The following is a 20,000-nucleotide window of genomic DNA, read 5'->3' on the forward strand; positions in this document are numbered from 1 at the left end:
TAGTTTTGATGACAGTAGACATGTGATGCTATAGTGAACATGTGTTGTGGTAATTATAGTGAATCTGTGTTGTTTTATAGTGAGCATAGTCTTTATCCGTAATTATCACTATCATCTACACTATATCCACTTCACCACAACACTACACTATGGTCGCCTCACTGTCTTCAACGAACCTTTAAGTACACACACACACACACACACACACACACACACACACACACAAGTAATCAAATCAACATAATTAAATTAAACTCTACCTGAAGTTTTATAATTAATTACCTGTTATCTTGCCCAGGATAATTACTCTCGCCTATCGTCCGGTTATTAGATTCGGTTACCAAAGGTTGACTGAGACGCTCAGCTTCTTCCATCAGGTGTAATAAAAATGACTGGGGGTTTTTCAGTTACTAGTGATTCGTCTACATGTGTTAGTATGATTCAATTGACACCTGGCTGAGTATTGCCTGGACATCACCTTGTTAAGATTATTCCACCACTAACCATCCATCCATCCATCCATCCATCCATCCATCCATCTATCTATCCATCTAACCAAACATCCATCCATCCATCCATCCATCCATCCATCCATTCATCCATCCATCCATCCATCCATCCATCCATCCTCAGCCCTAAAATAACAACACTCACATTTACCACCTCGAGTACCATGGTTCAGCGGAGGAATCGAACCTGTGACCACAAACTTGCGAGGCGAGACACCGAGCTACTGTTCCACCTGAATTATACCGCCGAGCTGTATGTCTATTGGCTGACAATTATAGGAGATCGAATAATTTATTGGAAGGGATGATGTTATTCCCGATGTAGAAGAGAAAAAAGATAGAAAGGAAGCAGGAGGAAAGAGGAAAGAAAGGAAGCAGAAAGAGGAGAAGGTGGTGAAGAGAGAGATTATTCTCAGCAGTCGTTATTCTTAATTATTTGTTGTCGTTGTTGTCATTTTTGTTATTGTCGTTATTTTTATATTTGTAGTCGTCATTTTGTTGTTGTCGTTGTTGTTGTTGTATAAGGTGTTTGATCATTTATATTCTTTAATTAGGGTTGGTCATAGAGGTGAGGTATCCTAATTTGCATATGGTTTAAGATTCTTCTAATAATAGTGTAAGAAATATTTAGTTGTAGGAACATCCCAATCTCTCCCCACCCCTTCGTCTCCCTTCCCCACACACACACACACACACACACACACACACACACACACACACACACACACACCACACACACACACACACACACACAAGGTTCAGAGGCAGAAAATCATGTTATTCCAGTAGAGTGAAGAGACAATCCCAGCGGTGTGTGTCTGCCATACCTGTCAGCTGGGGAAGTGTGTGTCATCCATAACAAAAACAGCTGGGGGTGTCAACCATCCAAAATGGCTGACTGAAAGTGTGTGTCAACCATCCCGAATCAGGTGGCTGGAGCGGCGTGTGTCTGCCATCCAGGTCCCCCACGCTATACATGCCCCTCCTATCTGGTATTGACAGTTAAATGTGCATGTGGATGTTACCGACTCAGCCACACGACATGTAAGGGATCCGCGACACCACACACACACACACACACACCACACACACACACACACACACACACACACACACACACACACACACACACACACACACCTTGTTGGCTAAAGTATTTTATTATATTTTTTAATCGCTTTAATGCCTAGGGTGGTCTGGAGTCAAGAGTTAATACGTACATACTCATGGGAAATACATACATACATACATACATACATACATACATACATCTCTCTCTCTCTCCAACGTGACCCAGGATGACCCAGCGTGACCCAGGATGACCCAGTCAGTAATGGTATCCACTCCTTTACGCCCATCGTTTCTGTCACTTCATCATGTATAGTCTCAGTGTACTTTCGACGCCATTGCTAATCTCCTAATCTCTCTCTATAACTTTTAACGCCAATCAGGTAAAACGAGGCGTCGGGATTATATAACAGAGTGGCTATAATCTGCCAGGTTAGAATTATGGGTTTAGTGTTTTATCTCGTTCAATTGTGGGTTTTAAAAGTAGTTATTGTTTCTGTGAAGTTTTAAGAACATTTTTGTCCGGTGGTTTAGGGTTTATTGCGTGTACAGTAAAGAACGAGTCACGGACGAGTAGAGAACGAGTCACGGATGCCACGTACACGACGACCCGCTCGGTTCTATGACACTCTCGGGTACTTGTATTTAGATTTAGTTATACATTTTCAACACGTACGTAGTAAAATATGTTGATGTGCAATATTTTAAGGCACACAGAGGTTGCAGCCGACGTTAGGTACCATGTGATTGCAATATTTTTATCCAGACTTTGCAACATGACGATACCAACACTAAAAAAGATCAAGTCATTGCAATATTTCTGCAGCATTTGTCAGACCAACATACCCCGTGATTGCAATATTCCTAGGCAGAATAACATATTGCAATATTATCAAATTAATATTAACCTAGTGATTGCAATCTCCTTAACATGAGAAATATTGCAGTATTGTCAATCTAACGTTAACCGAGCATTTGCAATATTTTTTAAAACACATAGATATGTCTGCAACATATACTAGATTGATATTGAACCGCACAAGATACTGCAACAAGGTCTTCATAGATACTGCAACATGCACACATGCCACATAAGACACTGCAACACACACACCACATAAGGCACTGCAACACACACACACAACATAAGACACTGCAACACACACCACATAAGACAATGCAACACACACCACAAGACACTGCAACACACACCACATAAACACTGCAACACACACCACATAAGACACTGCAACACACACCACATAAGAACTACTGCAACACACCACATAAGACAATGCAACACACACCACAAGACACTGCAACACACACCATAAACACTGCAACACACACACATAATACACTGCAACACACACATACACATAAGACACTGCAACACACACCACATAAGACACTGCAACACACACACACACACAACACCTGCATATCACACATACACATAAGACACTGCAACACACACCACATAAGACACTGCAACACACAACAGGAATTAAAGATGGTTCACTGCAATCCAGGTAGCCATTGCAATATTATCCGATCAACATATAAAATAACAACAGGTGATTGCAATATTGCCAAGTGAAGTAGCATCAACAGACGTAAGGGGGAAGGTGATGGAAGGGGGGTGATGAAACAAAGAACCAGGGATGTGCGCCTTTAAAATCAATATCATGCACTAGTGTAAACAACGGTGATAATTTACAGTGTGAAGGAGAGAAGAGAGAGATAGAGATGAGAGAGGGGGATAAGGAGGAGGTGGGAGGGGGAGTAGGAGAGATAGAGAAAAAGGAGGGGGATAGAGAGGGAGGAGGTGGGGTATGGAGAGAGCGAGAGTGGGAAGGAAGATGTAGGGGAGGGAGGAGGGGAAGAGGCAAAGGGAAGGAAAAGAGAGAGAGAAAGTGGGAGAAAAAGAGAGCACGGGCGAGAGAGAGAGAAGGAAGGGATAGATAGAGAGAGTGGGTGGGGAAAGGAGAGAGAGAGTGTAGCATATTTTGCCCACATCTTGTTACCAGACTCCTTAAGTTCCTTCGGATATACTTGCCTGCACACCTGCCTCTGACGACACACCAGATACCTACACACCTGCTTCTGATGACACACCTGAAATCTACACTCTTGAGACCTACACACCTGCAGACTTAAATGCCTACACACTTGTACACTACAGATCTACATACCCATACACCACACACCTGTACACTTCCATACCTGAAGTGATACATACCTGTACACTCCTCACCTGACCACTACACACCTACACAGTCCTCACCTGACCACTACACACCTGCAAACCTACACACCTGAAGAATTACACACCTACATACCTGTACACTACACACCTGAAAACCTATACCACTGTACACTCCTCACCTGACCATTACACACCTGCAGACCTTACACTAAAACTTAAACACCTGAAGAACCTACACTCCTGTACAGTCCTTACCTGACCACTACACACCTGCAGACATATACACCAGAAGACTTACCTGAAGATCTACACACCTGTAATCCACAAGGCAATAACCCGTCGCCCACACACACACACATATATCTACATACATTTATCAGGTATATTTCACTCTAATTTGAATACCTTGTAAAATATGAACATCAGAGGGCATCACTGTCAAGGTCGTTTAAAGCTGCGTTACTCACACTAGCCGGACGTTACCTAGAGTCCAACACGCGCTCTGTCCCCGAACACCTTCCCTTCACCACAGCTCTCAGAAGTCTGTTTATAGGCTGTTATATTATTATGAATTGTCAATTAAAATCAGGAAATTAATAGTTTTTTAATCGATTAGAAAATGTGGATTAATTTAGTGTTATTTATTGTTAATGTTAATTTATCATATTTCGTGTTTTTTATTATATTTTATTTATTTTTATTTTTACTTTTATTTGTGTTCTGTTTTGTTATTCCATCAGAGTATAGAGGAATATTTATGTAAGTATGATTGTGTGTGTGTGTATACTGTATATATGTATGTATGTATGTATGATTATGTATATGTATTGTGGAGGTTAAGTTATGGTAATGAGAGACCAGGTGGGAGTTTTAATAATGGTGAAAAGTGTGCTTAATGATTTTTACCTGTGAATAATGTTGTTGATAATAATGTATTATATGAGAGAGAGAGAGAGAGAAATATGACTCGTTGAATAATCTTTATTTAAAAATCATCTGTATAGTGAGAGGTGAGTTACCTGACGAAAGGCTGACTCACCTGAAGAAGGACTGACCCACCTGACGAAAGGCTGACTCACCTGAAGAAGGGCTGACTCACCTGACGAAGGGCTGACTCACCTGAGGAAGGGCCTGGAGGTATGATTCAGGTACCACAGCACTAGGTTGAGGGTGTCGTCAGGATAGTGAGGGTGGCGGCAGGGTAGTCGAGCCGTGTCGCCCCTGGCTACCGTCACGTCTACCAGCGGACCTGAACGAGAGGGCGTGGGTGTGAGTCATGGTCGCTGAGTGTGGGCGTGAGTCATGATAGCTGAGAGGGCGTAGGCGTGAGTCTTAGCTGAGAAGGTGTAGGCGTGAGTCATGGGCTAGAGTAGGAGTGTAGTAGTCACGGTAGCTGAGAGGGGTAGGCGTGAGTCTTGGTAGCTGGGTTGGGCGTGCGTCATGATGGCTGAGAGGACGTAGGCGTGGTCATGGTAGCTGAGTGTGGGCGTGAGTCATGATAGCTGATAGGGCGTGGGCGTGAGTCATGGTAGTTGAGTGTGGGCGTGAGTCATGCTAGCTGAGAGGCGTGGGCGTGGTCATGGTAGTTGAGTGTGGGCGTGAGTCATGCTAGCTGATGGGGCGTGGGCGTGAGTCATGGTAGTTGAGTGTGGGCGTAGTCATGATAGCTGAGAGGGAGCGTGGGCATGAGTCTTGTAATGGAAATTTGGACGTAAAAAACACACACACACACACACACACACACACACAGTTTAATCCTCCTCTCCTTCCTCCTTCCCTCCTCCCCCTTCCTCTCTCTCTCTCCCGGACCCATTAACGTATCCTGCAGGACTTTACAGCACGTGAAGGATACCAACAGGCAGCCAGGGCAAGGGCGTAGGAGTGGACAGGAGGAGGAAGGAGTGTCTTGAGGAGCAGTACGTTGTGTGGGCACTGTGGGGGAGGGTGGGGGGGAGTTAGTGCCGTTGTTGTACGACGAGGATAAGAGGTGAGGGATGTGGAGAATACCAAGAGGGGTGAAAGTCAGAGAGAGAGAGAAAGAAAGAAAGTGGTTAGAGTGAGCAGTTTTCGCCCTAATAGGTATACACAACTACAAACACAAATTACACGCATGCATACGCACACGCCACATATGCATATAAACAGTTGTGTATTCAAATGTGTACAAATATAAAAGAGACATTTATGTGTGTGTGTGTGTGTGTGTGTGTGTGTGTGTTGTGTGTGTGTGTGTGTGTGTGTGTGTGTGTGTGTGTGTGTGTGTGTGTGTGTAGCACCTCACAGTCGCCACACATCAGACCTTCCGCTGTAAAGTCTACGGTCACCTCAACCCACGTTTCACTTACTCTGCTCACACTTCATCTTATTCTATTGATTTAACAGTGTGTGTGTGTGTGTGTGTGTGTGTGTGTGTGTGTGTGTGTGTGTGTGTGCGTGTGTGTGTGTGTGTGTGTGTGTGTGTGTGTGTGTGTGTGTGTGTGTGTGTGTGTGTGTGTGTGTGTTGTCGCCAGCACCTCACAGTCTCCACGCAACACTACGGTCCCTCAACCCACGTTTCCTTACTCTGCTCGTGACACTTCATCTTATTCCTATTGATTTTAACAGTGTGTATGTGTGTGTGTGTGTGTGTGTGTGTGTGTGTGTGTGCGTGTGTGTGTGCGTGTGTGTGTGTGTGTGTGTGTGTGTGTGTGTGTGTGTGTGTGTGTGTGTGTGTGTGTGTGTGTGCATGGCACCTCACAGTCGCCACCGCAACACCCGACAGCTGTAAAAGTCTGGTCACCTCAACCCACGTTTCACTTACTCTGCTCATGACACTTCATCTTATTCTATTGATTTTAACAGTGTGTGTGTGTGTGTGTGTGTGTGTGTGTGTGTGTGTGTGTGTGTGTGTGTGTGTGTGTGTGTGTGTGTTTTGTCGCCAGCACCTCACAGTCGCCACCGCAACACGACCTTCCGCTGTACAAGTCTACGGTCACCTCAACCCCACGTTTCACTTACTCTGCTCGTGACACTTCATCTTATTCTATTGATTTTAACAGGTGTGTATGTGTGTGTGTGTGTGTGTGTGTGTGTGTGTGTGTGTGTGTGTGTGTGTGTGTGTGTGTGTGTGGTGTGTGTGTGTGTGTGTGTGTGTGTGTGTGTGTGTGTGTGTGTGTGTGTGTGTGTGTGTGTGTGTGTTGTGCAGCACCTCACAGTCGCCACCGCTAACACCCGACCTTCCGCTGTAAAGTCTACGGTCACCTCACCCACGTTTCCTTACTCTGCTCGTGACACTTCATCTTATTCTATTGATTTTAACAGTGTGTATGTGTGTGTGTGTGTGTGTGTGTGTGTGTGTGTGTGTGTGTGTGCGTGTGTGTGTGTGTGTGCGTGTGTGTGTGTGTGTGTGTGTGTGTGTGTGTGTGTGTGTGTGTGTGTGTGTGTGTGTGTGTGTGTGTGTTGTCCCTAGCACCTCCAGTCGCCCACGCAACACCGACCTTCCGCTGTAAAGTCTACGGTCACCTCAACCCCGCTTCCCTCTCTCGTGACACTTCATCTTATTCTATTGATTTTAACAGTGTGTATGTGTGTGTGTGTGTGTGTGTGTGTGTGTGTGTGTGTGTGTGTGTGTGTGTGTGTGCGTGTGTGTGTGTGTGTGTGTGTGTGTGTGTGTGTTGTCGCCAGCACCTCGAGTGCCCTACCACCTGCTCTCGATGTAAAGTCTACGGTCACCTCAACCCACGTTTCACTTACTCTGCTCGTGACACTTCATCTTATTCTATTGATTTTAACAGTGTGTGTGTGTGTGTGTGTGTGTGTGTGTGTGGCCAGCACCTCACAGTCGCCACACGCAACACCGACCTTCCGCTGTAAAGTCTACGGTCACCTCAACCCACGTTTCACTTACTCTGCTCGTGACGTTTCATCTTATTCTATTGATTTTAACAGTGTGTGTGTGTGTGTGTGTGTGTGTGTGTTTCACCTCCACCCAACCTAAAAGTCCCCCTCACACTCTCTGATTCATCTTATTCTGATTTTAACAGTGTGTGTGTGTGTGTGTGTGTGTGTGTGTGTGTGTGTTATCTGTTTGTGTATGTTTGCTTGTTACCGTCTGAGGACTGTTGTGTTTTTGTATATTTGTATATGTATGAGTTTGTTTATGTATATTTTGTGTGTGTGTGTGTGTACTTTTTATGCATACATTTCCGTGTATGGAGGTGTACTTGTGAGCGTATTGTGTATGATGTGTTTGTTTATGTGCGTTCTCGCGGTTAAGTGTACGTACATGTGAACGTAATTCGTAGATGTGTTCTTTATCTGCGAGTTTGGCTGGCTGAGTGCATACAACACTCGCCTCCTGTGCTAAAGGTTGGTGGTCTGATCCCGGGGCGCGCACAGTCCACCCAGCTGTAAATGGGTACCCTCATTTTTCTCCCTCATCATCCTCACTCCTCCCTCCCATCCTCCCTCCCTCCTCCTCCTCCTCCCTCCCTCCCTCCCTCCCTCCCTCCCTCCCTCCTCACTCTCCTCCTCCTCCTCCCTCCTCCCTCACTCTCCCTCCTTCTTCCCTCCTTCTCTCCTCCCTCCCTCACTCTCCCAACCCCTCACTCTCCCTCCCAATGAGCCAGGTATAGCCTCCTTCAGATCACTAGATTACGTGTCAGACGCAAGATTCTCAACTAATACTATGAATAATCCTGTAACTAATCCTATAAGTAATCCTACAGGACCTACAACTAATCTTAACTAATTCTACATCAAATATTACAACTAATTCATGCAACCAATCATAACTAATCCTATAACATTCTATAACTAATCCTACAAATCACAATCATGGCTAATCCTACAGCTAATCGCAACTAATCCAGTCATAACTAATCCTACAGCTAATCGCAACTAATCCAATAATAACTAATCCTACAGCTAATCATATTTAATCAACGGGGAAATATAGACAACTATACAAACCGGAAGTAGACACACTCGGGTTAATTAGGACGCCATTTTAGATTCTGTGTGAGGTATAAAAGGAGAGAGAGAGAGAGAGAGAGAGAGAGAGAGAGAGAGAGAGAGAGAGAGAGAACGCTGATGAATATATGAATAACAGGTAGATAAATGATAAAGGAGGAAGATAAATAATGAATGAAGGTATAAATAAAAGAGAATATCGTGTTGGGGGGAAAAGAAAGCGAGAGAGAGAGAAGGTGGGAGGAGAAAGAAAGAACGAAAGAAAGAAATTGAAAGCGAGAGAGAGAGAAGGAGAAAGAGAGAGAGAGAGATAAATCATAACTTTGTGCTGGTAATCAAAAGTTGGAGGGGTTGATGTGTTTGTTTATATATACGATTAGTTTTGTCTCCCTGAACGATAACTTTGTGGTGCTGTTGTTGTTGTTGTCAGAATACTTCGTTTGTTCCTTGTGTTTTTTTTTTCATTTTTTGATGATTTTTTATTTGTAATTTTAAGAATATTTTTTTGGTTTTGGTATTGGAGTGGATTTTTTTTTTAGATTTATAGAAGTTATATTGGAACGTTTTTAGAAGGATTTATTACACGTCAGGTATTTTTTTTCTTTTGTGTACATGGATTCTGGCAAGTAAAGATAGATTTATATATTACGAGTTTATTAAAAGGTTATGAGTTAAAAGTCTCTTGTTATTAATAATCCTTACTCGTGTTTGTAGCTCGGGGACAAAAACCAATAATATTGCCATGTTTTTCAAAAGAACATATTCAGTGATAGTGATCTCTAGGTCTGTGATGTCAACATTATCGTAGGTATTTCTAGAATAATATCGTATTTAGGGGGAGGATGGGGGTTGGGGATGGTGGGGAGGGATGGGGGTTGGGATGGTGGGGGAGGGATGGGGGTTGGGGATGGTGGGGGAGGGATGGGGGTTGGGGATGGTGGGGAGGATGATGGGGGTACAGTTGGTGAAGGGGTGGCAGGGGAGGAGGGGGGGAGAGTCAACACACATATCTGACTCGCTTTTAGATATACCAAAGGTTATATACTGTCAGATTGAGTCAGTTTCTGTCAGGATTATCTCACAGATAGTGGAAAATATTCTCACTGTAAGGAATTCGGCCAGCGGTAACGATCACTGGTGATATGTGTACTTTGTTGTTGAAGTATTTAATATTTTTTTTTATTGGTATTCACTTTTTTTTTCGTCTATAAAGTAAAAATTCTGAATTGTGTATAAAGTAAGAATTCTAAATTGTGTCTAAACTTAGAATTCTAAATAAAAGATATCCCCCGATAAGGTAGATTCAACACGTATATAGATATAACAGGATTTATATATATACACTGCATATACATCGTCTCCTCGTTAACAGTGATACCAATGGTGTGATAATCTCGTTAAAAATTATTTAGATTTTCGTTTGTGTTTCTTTGACGAACGAGAGAGAGAGAGAGAGAGGCACTGGTACACAAGCCTGACATAACGCTCTGGTATTTTCCCAAAGCCTTTTTCATGTTTACTGTTCTTGTCCGATATGGGATAAATTTTACTCGATTTTTTAACGCACAGGAAACTGAAGTGTGTGTTTGGTTTGTATGTTTGTATTTTTGTATTTTTTTAAGTTAGGTTTGGTTTGTGTTTGGTTTGCTTTAGTATAATTATGATTTGGTTAGGTTAGGTACCGGTTACGTTTGGTTTGGCCAGGTTTAGGTTTGGTTAGGTTAGGTTAGGTTTTTTAGTTGAATATTTACCGAGGAAAAGATAACGTGTTAGGTAATCCAATTCTTTCTTGCTAAAACGCTCAGATATAGAAAACATATCACCTCGTTTCACCAACACGCAAAACGATAGCTGGTGTTAGAGTGTACGATAGCTACCTACCTACCACCAACACCATCATCACTACCACCACTACTACTATTACCACCACCACCACCACCATCACTACTACCCATCACTACCACTATCACCATCACTACTACCTAACATCACGACGATCACCACCACTACCACTACTACCTACCACCACCACCCACCACCACCACCACCACCACCACCACCACCACCACCACCACCACCACCACCACCACCACCACCACCACCACCACCACCACCACCACCCTGGCGTTCATGACTGCCTGCACGACAGAACAATATCTTGCGGCTTTGTTTGTTCACACTTAACTCTGGCTGTTCTCCAGGGTGTACGACTGTTTGTTTGGCAGTACAGAGGGTTGTTAGCCCGATCTGACAGTGGAATGGTCTGGCTGACAGTGTGAATGGTCTGGCTGACAGTGTGAATGGTCTGGCTGACAGTGTGAATGGTCTGGCTGACAGTGTGAATGGTCTGCCTGACAGTGTGAATGGTCTGGCTGACAATGGTCTGCCTGACAGTGTGAATGGTCGCTGACAGTGTGAATGGTCTGGCTGACAGTGTGAATGGTCTGGCTGACAGTGTGAATGGTCTGGCTGACAGTGTGAATGGTCTGGCTGACAGTGTGAATGGTCTGGCTGACAGTGAATGGTCTGGCTGACAGTGTGAATGATCTGGCTGACAATGTGAACGGTCTACCTGACAGTGGAATGGTCTAGCTGACAGTGGAATGGTCTGGCTGACAGTGAAATGGTTCAGGCTACGTCAGCAAATAAGGTTGTGTTAAGTATACACTAACAACAAGTAAGCTGGCTGACGTAGTGGTGACGTGGCGCTGACGTAGTGCTGACGTTGTTGAGTGAGTGCAATGAACTTATCTGCTTGAGGTAGTAATGGGAACTCCAATTCCGGCATAGGTCAGAGGTCACGTGTGTGTGTCTGCGTGCGCTGATTATACTATTATTCATATCATCATCATCATCCTGGTATTAGCTAATTATCTCAACTTTTAACCTATTATTCATTACTGAGTTAATTTAATATTTAATTACTTATTTACTATCTTACTGACCCAGATTAGAAAATTCTTTAATAAATTTACAAACTTACTTCCTTGTTTACTCGTCCATTAATCAATTTACGCGTCTGTAAATAACTAAAGATAATCTAATTTACATTTCCTTAATCACTAATTCACTCATTATCATCAATCACCTTCCTAATTACCATTATTCATCCATTAATCACCTTATCAACCACCAATCACCGAACACCCTCCTCTATCACCCCATCACCCCCTTCACACACACACACATTTTATACATACACACACATACATACATACATACATACATACATACATACATACATATATACATACACACATACATACACATACTGTACATACATATATACATACACACATACATACACATACATACATACATACATACATACATACATATATATACATACACACATACTATACACACATATGTACATACATATATACATACACACATACATACACACATACTGTACATACATACATACATACATACATACATACATACATACATACATACATACATACATACACAAGACGTAGAGAAACAAACGGCTGTTGTTTTGTTTTAGCCTGACTTGTATTTACATAATTCTGAGTCCCTGTGTACCTGTGTATGTTGATGGCGCACACACACACACACACACACACACACACACACACACACACACACACACACTCCCCAGGAAACATATTCACCCCTCCCCTCCCCCCCCCAAGCTAACTATCACAAGGCGAGAATAAGCAATTTCTCTCCGGTGGAAAAGACATTAGTGGAATTCTCTCACTGTCTCATCTCTCGTCTCTCTTGCCTTGAGAGTCGTAGTGAGAGAAAGAGATAAATCATGATGTTTGAGTCGTAGAGGAGACAAGATAGAGATAGAGGCAAGGAGATAGATAGATAGAATGAGAGAGAGAGACCAGAGTGGTAAATATTAAATATTAAAAAATTTCGACTGTAAAAATGTGTTTCTGTATACGTGTGTGTGTGTGTGTGTGTGTGTGTGTGTGTGTGTGTGTGTGTGAAATAAAACTGTGTGTGTGTGTGTGTGTGTGTTGTGTGTGTGTGTAAGTAAATCAATAATAATGCTAGTAGTAATAATAATAATAATAATAATAAACGATATAAGTTCAATTACGTATAATATTTCACCATGTCAAACTACATTACGAGGCCATTTAATCCCGTATTACACTATCCCATTTATAACTACGTAAACTGTTGTCTTCCCTCACACAAAAAAATGTACCCAAATAAATGGCTTTTGGATTATTAAAGGTTAGGGGTGCGGTGGCTGAGTGGCTAGAACGCTCGCATCCTGTTTTTTGTTTTAAGAGACCATGGTTCAATCTCCCGGGAAAATGGTATGCGTGGGTATGTGGATTTGTTGTGTGGGTTATATGGGTGTGTGTGTGGGTATGTGGGTGTGGGTTAGTGGTGGTGGTGGTTGTAGTAGTGATGGTAGTAGTTGAGTGGTGTGTGTGTGTGTGTGTGTGTGTGTGTAGATAGAAAGTTGAATATCGGTTTGGTCATATATATCCGTCTAACTGTTGTCTATCTGGCTATGTCCTTCCGTGTATGTATGTATGTGTGTATGTATGTATGTATGTGTGTATGTATGTGTGTATGTATGTATGTATGTATGTATGTATGTATATCTCTTCCCTACTCTAAAATATTACAAAAAACACACACAAAATATGACCTTATAAACACTTAGAGAGAGAGAGTGTATGTAGTCAGCCTTCATACAGGAGACAATGGAAGAATATATTGTTTTTTATTTTTTCAAAGACTATTATTCCCTTTCCATCTAACATCTCCTCCATTACCTTTCTGATACTAAAATTCCCTTAATTATTTTTCTCTTATATTACAAAAAAAAAAATTTATATTGGTATTTATGTGTTTGTTTATGGGATGTTAATTGGTGGTTTTTAATAGTTTTTTTTTTTAATGTTAGATTTTCAAGGTGAGGTTTTTGTTAGTGTAGGTGAAGGAAGCAATCAGGGCAAGTAGTGTGTGACCTGATCCTGTCTGATGCTCCTGTGGGGGAGGTATACACACACACACACACACACACACACACACACACACACACACACACACACACACACACACACACACACACACACACACCCTAGTCATGTCAAAAATGGTAACACAATAAATTCGGGTCGTTGGATATATCTCTTCCTTGTCTCTCACTTCGTCTCTCACCTCGTCTCTCCTCGTCTCTCACCCTCGTCTCTCCATTCTTTCTCATGTCTCCCTTGTCTCTCTCACCATCCTCCTCCCTCCCCTCTCTCTTCTCCATTATACTCTTCTCCCTTCCCCACATCCTTCCTGTTTCTCTTCCCCACTCCTCCTTCTCCCACTCCCTCCCCTCCTCCCCCCACTCCTCCTCCCCCCTCCTCCCTCCACTCATTGCGTCATTACCCACACCTGCACAGTTACCAACTCCACAACATTTAGTGGGGTACTTTGAGGCCGAGTGGAAGTGGTGTGGTGGTGCTTAGTGTCTGGTAATACTGCCTCTGTGTGTGTGTGTGTGTGTGTGTGTGTGTGTGTGTGTGTGTGTGTGTGTGTGTGTGTGTGTGTGTGTGTGTGTGTCTGTCTGTCTGTCTGTTAGGGTCTTAGATGATGCGAGGGATAACAGGAAATTGGGTTAGTTTTTTTTGTTGCCTTTGTAATAGCTTAGAGTCTCTCTGTCTCTCTGTCTCTTTCTCTATATTTATCAGTGTTTCTGTCTTGTTATCTGTCCGTCTGTCTGTCTCTTTTATTCTCTTTCTGTCTTTGTTTACCTGACTGTCTCTTTTTTTTCTGTCTGTGTGTCTGTCTATCATATTTTTTCTGTCTCTTGCTTCCTGTCTTTTTGTCTGTGTCTACTTCATTCTCTGTGTGTCTGTCTCTTATCTCCAAACATAACACAGCATCGTAAACAAACACACAAGAAACAAAAACAAACATTGTACGGAGATTTTTTGGTTTTGTTTCTTTGACTCGTAACTGACGCAAAAAAAAACTGATTGTCATGGTCGTCATAACAGAGGCTTTGACCTATTGACTGAAACACCCCTCACCCCTCCCCTCTCCCCTCCCTCCCCCCTCCTACCCTCGCCTCTTCCTTCCCCTCCCTCTTCCCCAGTCTCTCTCTCCTCCCCTCCCCCTCCTACCCCTCGCCTCTTCCTTCCCTCCCTCTTCCCCTTCTCTCTCTCTCCCTTAGCAACCGTGACACCCTCAGACAAGCAGGATTGGTTGTTAGGGGGAGGAGCAGGGCTTGCGAGGGGGGCAGTAATGTTAACAAAACGAAGCTGTGTGTGTGTTTGTTTCTTGTTATTATTTATTACGTTACTGAGATGTTGATCGGGAGGAGTCAGTCGCGTTTGTAAACAAAGTGCGCGCGCAGGGTCGATCTCATTGGTCGATTACCTTGTACTGGGCGTGGCCAAACTTCAATATAATCACCCTAAAAAATCACCCATTGGTCGATTACCTTGTACTGGGCGTGGCCAAACTTCAATATAATCACCCTCAAAAATCACCCATTGGTCGATTACCTTGTACTGGGCGTGGCCAAACTTCAATATAATCACCCTCAAAAATCACCCATTGGTCGATTACCTTGTACTGGGCGTGGCCAAACTTCAATATAATCACCCTCAAAATCACCCATTGGTCGATTACCTTGTACTGGGCATTATTGAAACTTCAATATAATCACCCTCAAAAATCACTTATTGGTCGATTACCTTGTACTGGGCGTGGCCAAACTTCAATATAATCACCCTCAAAAATCACCCATTGGTCGATTACCTTGTACTGGGCGTGGCCAAACTTCAATATAATCACCCTCAAAAATCACCCATTGGTCGATTACCTTGTACTGGGCGTGGCCAAACTTCAATATAATCTTCCTGAAAATAAAAATAATAATAAATAATCAAAAATAAATAATAGAAGATAAATAAAACAAAAAGATACAGAGAATAGTTAAAAAAAATTAATTCTTCTTCCTCGACACAATTTCCTGCTTCTATTTTTTCTCACTTGCAATAAATATATAAATTATTAATGCAATATTCCCTTTTAAACCCTGTACGATACTCTCTCGTCCACAATACATTCACGTCTTTTAAAATATATATTGTTTGGTTGGGAGAAAATTATTATCTTAATAAATACAGTATTGTATCTTAGGTAAATATTGTATACCGGTGTTATTTGGTCTAACAATATAGGTTTTCCCGCAATACACTGAGAGAGAGAGAGAGAGAGAGAGAGAGAGAGAGAGAGAGACTAACTCACCTTATTCCAAAAATCACCTTAAGCAATCATACAATAAACAACACACACACACACACACACACACACACACACACACACACACACACACACACACACACACACACACACATACACATACATACATGCATACATACTTACATATACAAACATACCCCCCCCACACACACACACAAATAAGCAAATTCATACACACACACACACACACACACACAATAAAACACTCCTCCAATACATCCAAACACACACACAAAAACAAAAACGACCCCAAAATCCCACTTCCACAGCCAAGAACACAACAACAATAAGTAAAACAATGCAATTCTTACCATGTAATATTTGCTGGGACTGACTCACTCTTCTCTGGGTCACAATATCCTACCAAAACAATAGATTTTCTCCCTCTCTCTTTTTCCCTTCTGTCTGTCTATCTCTGTCTGTCTGTCTCTCTCTCTCTCTCTCTCTCTCTCTCTCTCTCTCTCTCTCTCTCTCAACTTCTTAAACCACAACTAACCACCTTTACACACACACACACACACACACACACACACACACAACCACACACACACACACACACACACACACACACACACACACACACACACACACACACACACACACACACACACACACACACACACACACACCTCCCTAATGTATTACAACACCGATAAGTTACAGCAGGTACGTCACATCCCTGTAATTAGCACTCTCCCTCAGGTGCTGTATTTTTCTATTACCTGAACTCTGGCTGAAGTGATCGTGTGTGTCCCTTGAAATGAAGTCAGAGTGCTTACCTGGGTGATGTACTTGTGTGTGTGTGTGTGTGTGTGTGTGTACAACCAATGATATTGTGTGTGTGTGTGTGTGTGTGTGTGTGTGTGTGTTGGGTAAAGAGAGGTGGACTAAGAGGTAGGGAGTGACTGAGGGCTTATACACAAAGGACTTATCTTAATTAATGACTTTTTTTAGTATGGGTTTGGTCACCTTAGTTCCCTTGTTACCTGACTTGACTGATAGATGTTGTTTTCTCTGTGTTTTTGGTGAGGGATGATTTTTGTTGTTGTTGTAAAGTCAGAGTTGTGGTTGTAATTGTTATAAAAGGAGGATTATGGTTGTAAATTAATCGTTGTTGTTTGTTTGTTGTTAATTCACTATCCCAGGTGTGTTCGTTAATGAGTTTTTTGTATGGTTAATTGTTTATCAGTATCATGCCAGGGACTCACCTCACCTGTCACCTGTATAATGAGTGTAATTAACGAGGACCATATAAGGTAAACAGCTGGCAGGTAGGAGATAATCGCCCCCCTCAGGTGTAAGCAATTATAATCACCAGGTGTATGAACTCATTAACATACTAATGAAGGTTAATAAAGGTCAGGTAATGTATGCATCAATAGAGGTACATAGATATTAATGATGAGGTGATGTCTGTCTGCCAGGTGTCTGTCATACCTGTGCTGGAATTAAAGATCTTTCGAGAAGTTACCTGTAAGGGGTTAAGGTGAGGTCTGTCACGCTTCAACATTCACAAAAGAGTGATTGAATTATTGTGTGTATTTACATTTTGTGGTTAATTATGTTATGATTATATCTTAATTACATCGTTGTATACCTGGTGGTAACAGGTGTGTCGGTGTATGGTGGAATAAATGTGTGAGTGAGTGTATGATGCTGTTTACACACACACACACCGGGGTCGAGAGGTCCCCACACCACTGAATGTTGTAACAGGAGTGCAGATACGTTCAGTGTGGCTCGTTCTCTGCTCGTTCACCGGTCGTAAACAGGTGGCTACGAGGAGCAGTGATCATCTCCCACCTGGGGGAAGGAGCCTACACGACGATCTGGGCTCCACCTCCCCCTCTCTCCCTCACCCCTCGGGGTTCCACCTCCCCCTCTCTCCATCACCCCTCGGGGCTCCACAACTATTAGTAAGTATCTCTCTCACCTCTCTTTACCTCACCTCACCTCACCTCACCTCACCTTGCCTCACCTCTCACCCCTGACCTTCCTCCCTGCGCGTGTGCCTCTCATGGAGTGTGACACAGACCCTGATCAACCCTAGCGGTGGTGTTAGGTACTACTGTCTCTCATGGGGGGGGGTATCTCTATCTCTTGATCTGTCCCTGTGTCTCTCTGTTTGGTCAGGTCTTTCTGTATGTCTGTCTCTCTCATTTTCTACCTATCTGTTGAATGAGGTCTCTCTCTCTCTCTCTCTCTCTCTAAAAGTGTATCTGTCTCCTGTAGTTCTCATCCCTGTCTCATCTCCATGTCTGCCTATCTCATTATATCCCAGTCTCTCGTCCCGCTCTTACATTCACAAGAGAGAGAGAGCGAGAGAGAGAGAGAGAGAGAGAGAGAGAGAGAGAGAGAGAGAGACGTTATCTCCTTTAAAGCTGTCAGCTACACAGTGGGCTTCAATACGTTTATTCATACTAAATCAGAAGCACTATTGCACTCAGCTGATTATGCTTCACCTATCAGTTTGAAGCCTCGAAGCCCCGACCAAGTGAAGCTGTGATCTAGTGAAAGCCTTGACCTAGTGAAGCCTTGACTTAGGGAAGCCTTGATCTGGTGAAGCCTTGACTTAGTGAAGCCTTGACTTAGGGAAGCCTTGATCTACTAAAGCCTTGATCTAGTGAAGCCTTGGTTTAGTGAAGTCTTGACTTAGTGAAGCTTTGACTCAGGGAAGCCTTGATCTAGTGAAGCCTCGACCAAGCGAAGCCTCGACACCAATGAAAACCGTGATTTATAACATGTTTGCCCCAGCTCATTAAATTCGTACCTCCAACCCGTTATATACGTACTCTTGACCCCGTGTTATATATACCCTCAGTCAGTAATATACGTACCCCCCAATCCTTAAGATATTTACCCTAACCGTGAGATATGTACTCCCCTCGTGACATATGTATCACATGACAAATACTTTAGTGTATTATATCTACCCCCCCCCCTTCCTGACAAACTTGATTCGTGACAATTGTACCCCCCAGGTCATCAAGTTTCTACCCCTTGTCTGTGACATGTGTACCTCGACACATAACATATGTACCCTTCAGCCTGTGACATGTGTACCTAGACTCATAACATATGTACCCCTCGACCTGTAACATATTTACCCCCCAGGCATGAATACATACTGTACCCCCCTTGTCATAAAATTCATACCCCCCTCTTGTTATATTTCTACCCCCAAGCATAACATACATACCCCTCACTGTAAAATATATACTCCCTTCCGTGATGATATATATATATATATATATATATATATATATATATATATATATATATATATATATATATATATATATGATCTATAACTACCTAACACGTTCACACACACGTAAGATAATGACACCACACAAGCAATCTAAAATCTCTCTCTCTCTCTCTCTCTCTCTCTCTCTCTCTCTCTCTCTCTCTCTCTCTCTCTCTCTCTCTCTCTCTCTCTCTCTCTCTCTCTCTCTCTCTCTCTCTCTCTCTCTCTCTCTCTCTCCTACCCCCAGAATGTATCATATTTATCTAGTGTTGATCATATTTACTCCCAACTTGTTCCCGCTCCTACACCAGTTGTCGGAAATTTATGATTCAACCTCGGAGACTAACCAGTTTGAACAACTTTTATGTCGTGTGTGTGCGTGTGTGTGTGTGTGTGTGTGTGTGTGTGTGTGTGTGTTGTTACGACCGTGTCGTATTTTTCTATTATTTTTTATAACATGCTCCCATGTTGTTCCATATTATTCCTGTAATGATGTGTTATATTTACTATTATATAATCTAGTCACCTTACTCTGTGCTGTTAAGGTTTTAACTGTTATTATTTGTTCAAGCCCATCTTATTTCTTCATTTAGTATTGTAACAAGCATTCTGTGTTGCTCGAACGACCATCTGCATCGTTAAACGACCCATGTTTCACCGGCGGGTTTTTGGCGGGAGTCGACCCTATATATAGTACCCCATCAGCAGACAGAGGGCAGTCCAGTCCTCCTCGTCATTCAGTTCACGTACT

General features: G+C 42.7%; 1 protein-coding gene across 1 annotated transcript in view; it reads right to left on the reverse strand.

Annotated features, from left to right (window-relative positions):
- LOC121870808 overlaps positions 1–20,000 on the reverse strand; it is a 127,071-nt gene that overhangs the window by 50,604 nt on the left and 56,467 nt on the right. The window contains exon 2 of the mRNA XM_042372778.1: positions 4,906–5,035. Coding sequence (XP_042228712.1) covers positions 4,906–5,035 — 130 coding nt within the window. The remainder of the gene's footprint in view (positions 1–4,905; positions 5,036–20,000) is intronic.

This window comes from Homarus americanus, unplaced genomic scaffold (assembly GCF_018991925.1).
Source record: "Homarus americanus isolate GMGI-L3 unplaced genomic scaffold, GMGI_Hamer_2.0 scaffold16119, whole genome shotgun sequence".
Lineage (NCBI taxonomy): Eukaryota > Metazoa > Arthropoda > Malacostraca > Decapoda > Nephropidae > Homarus > Homarus americanus.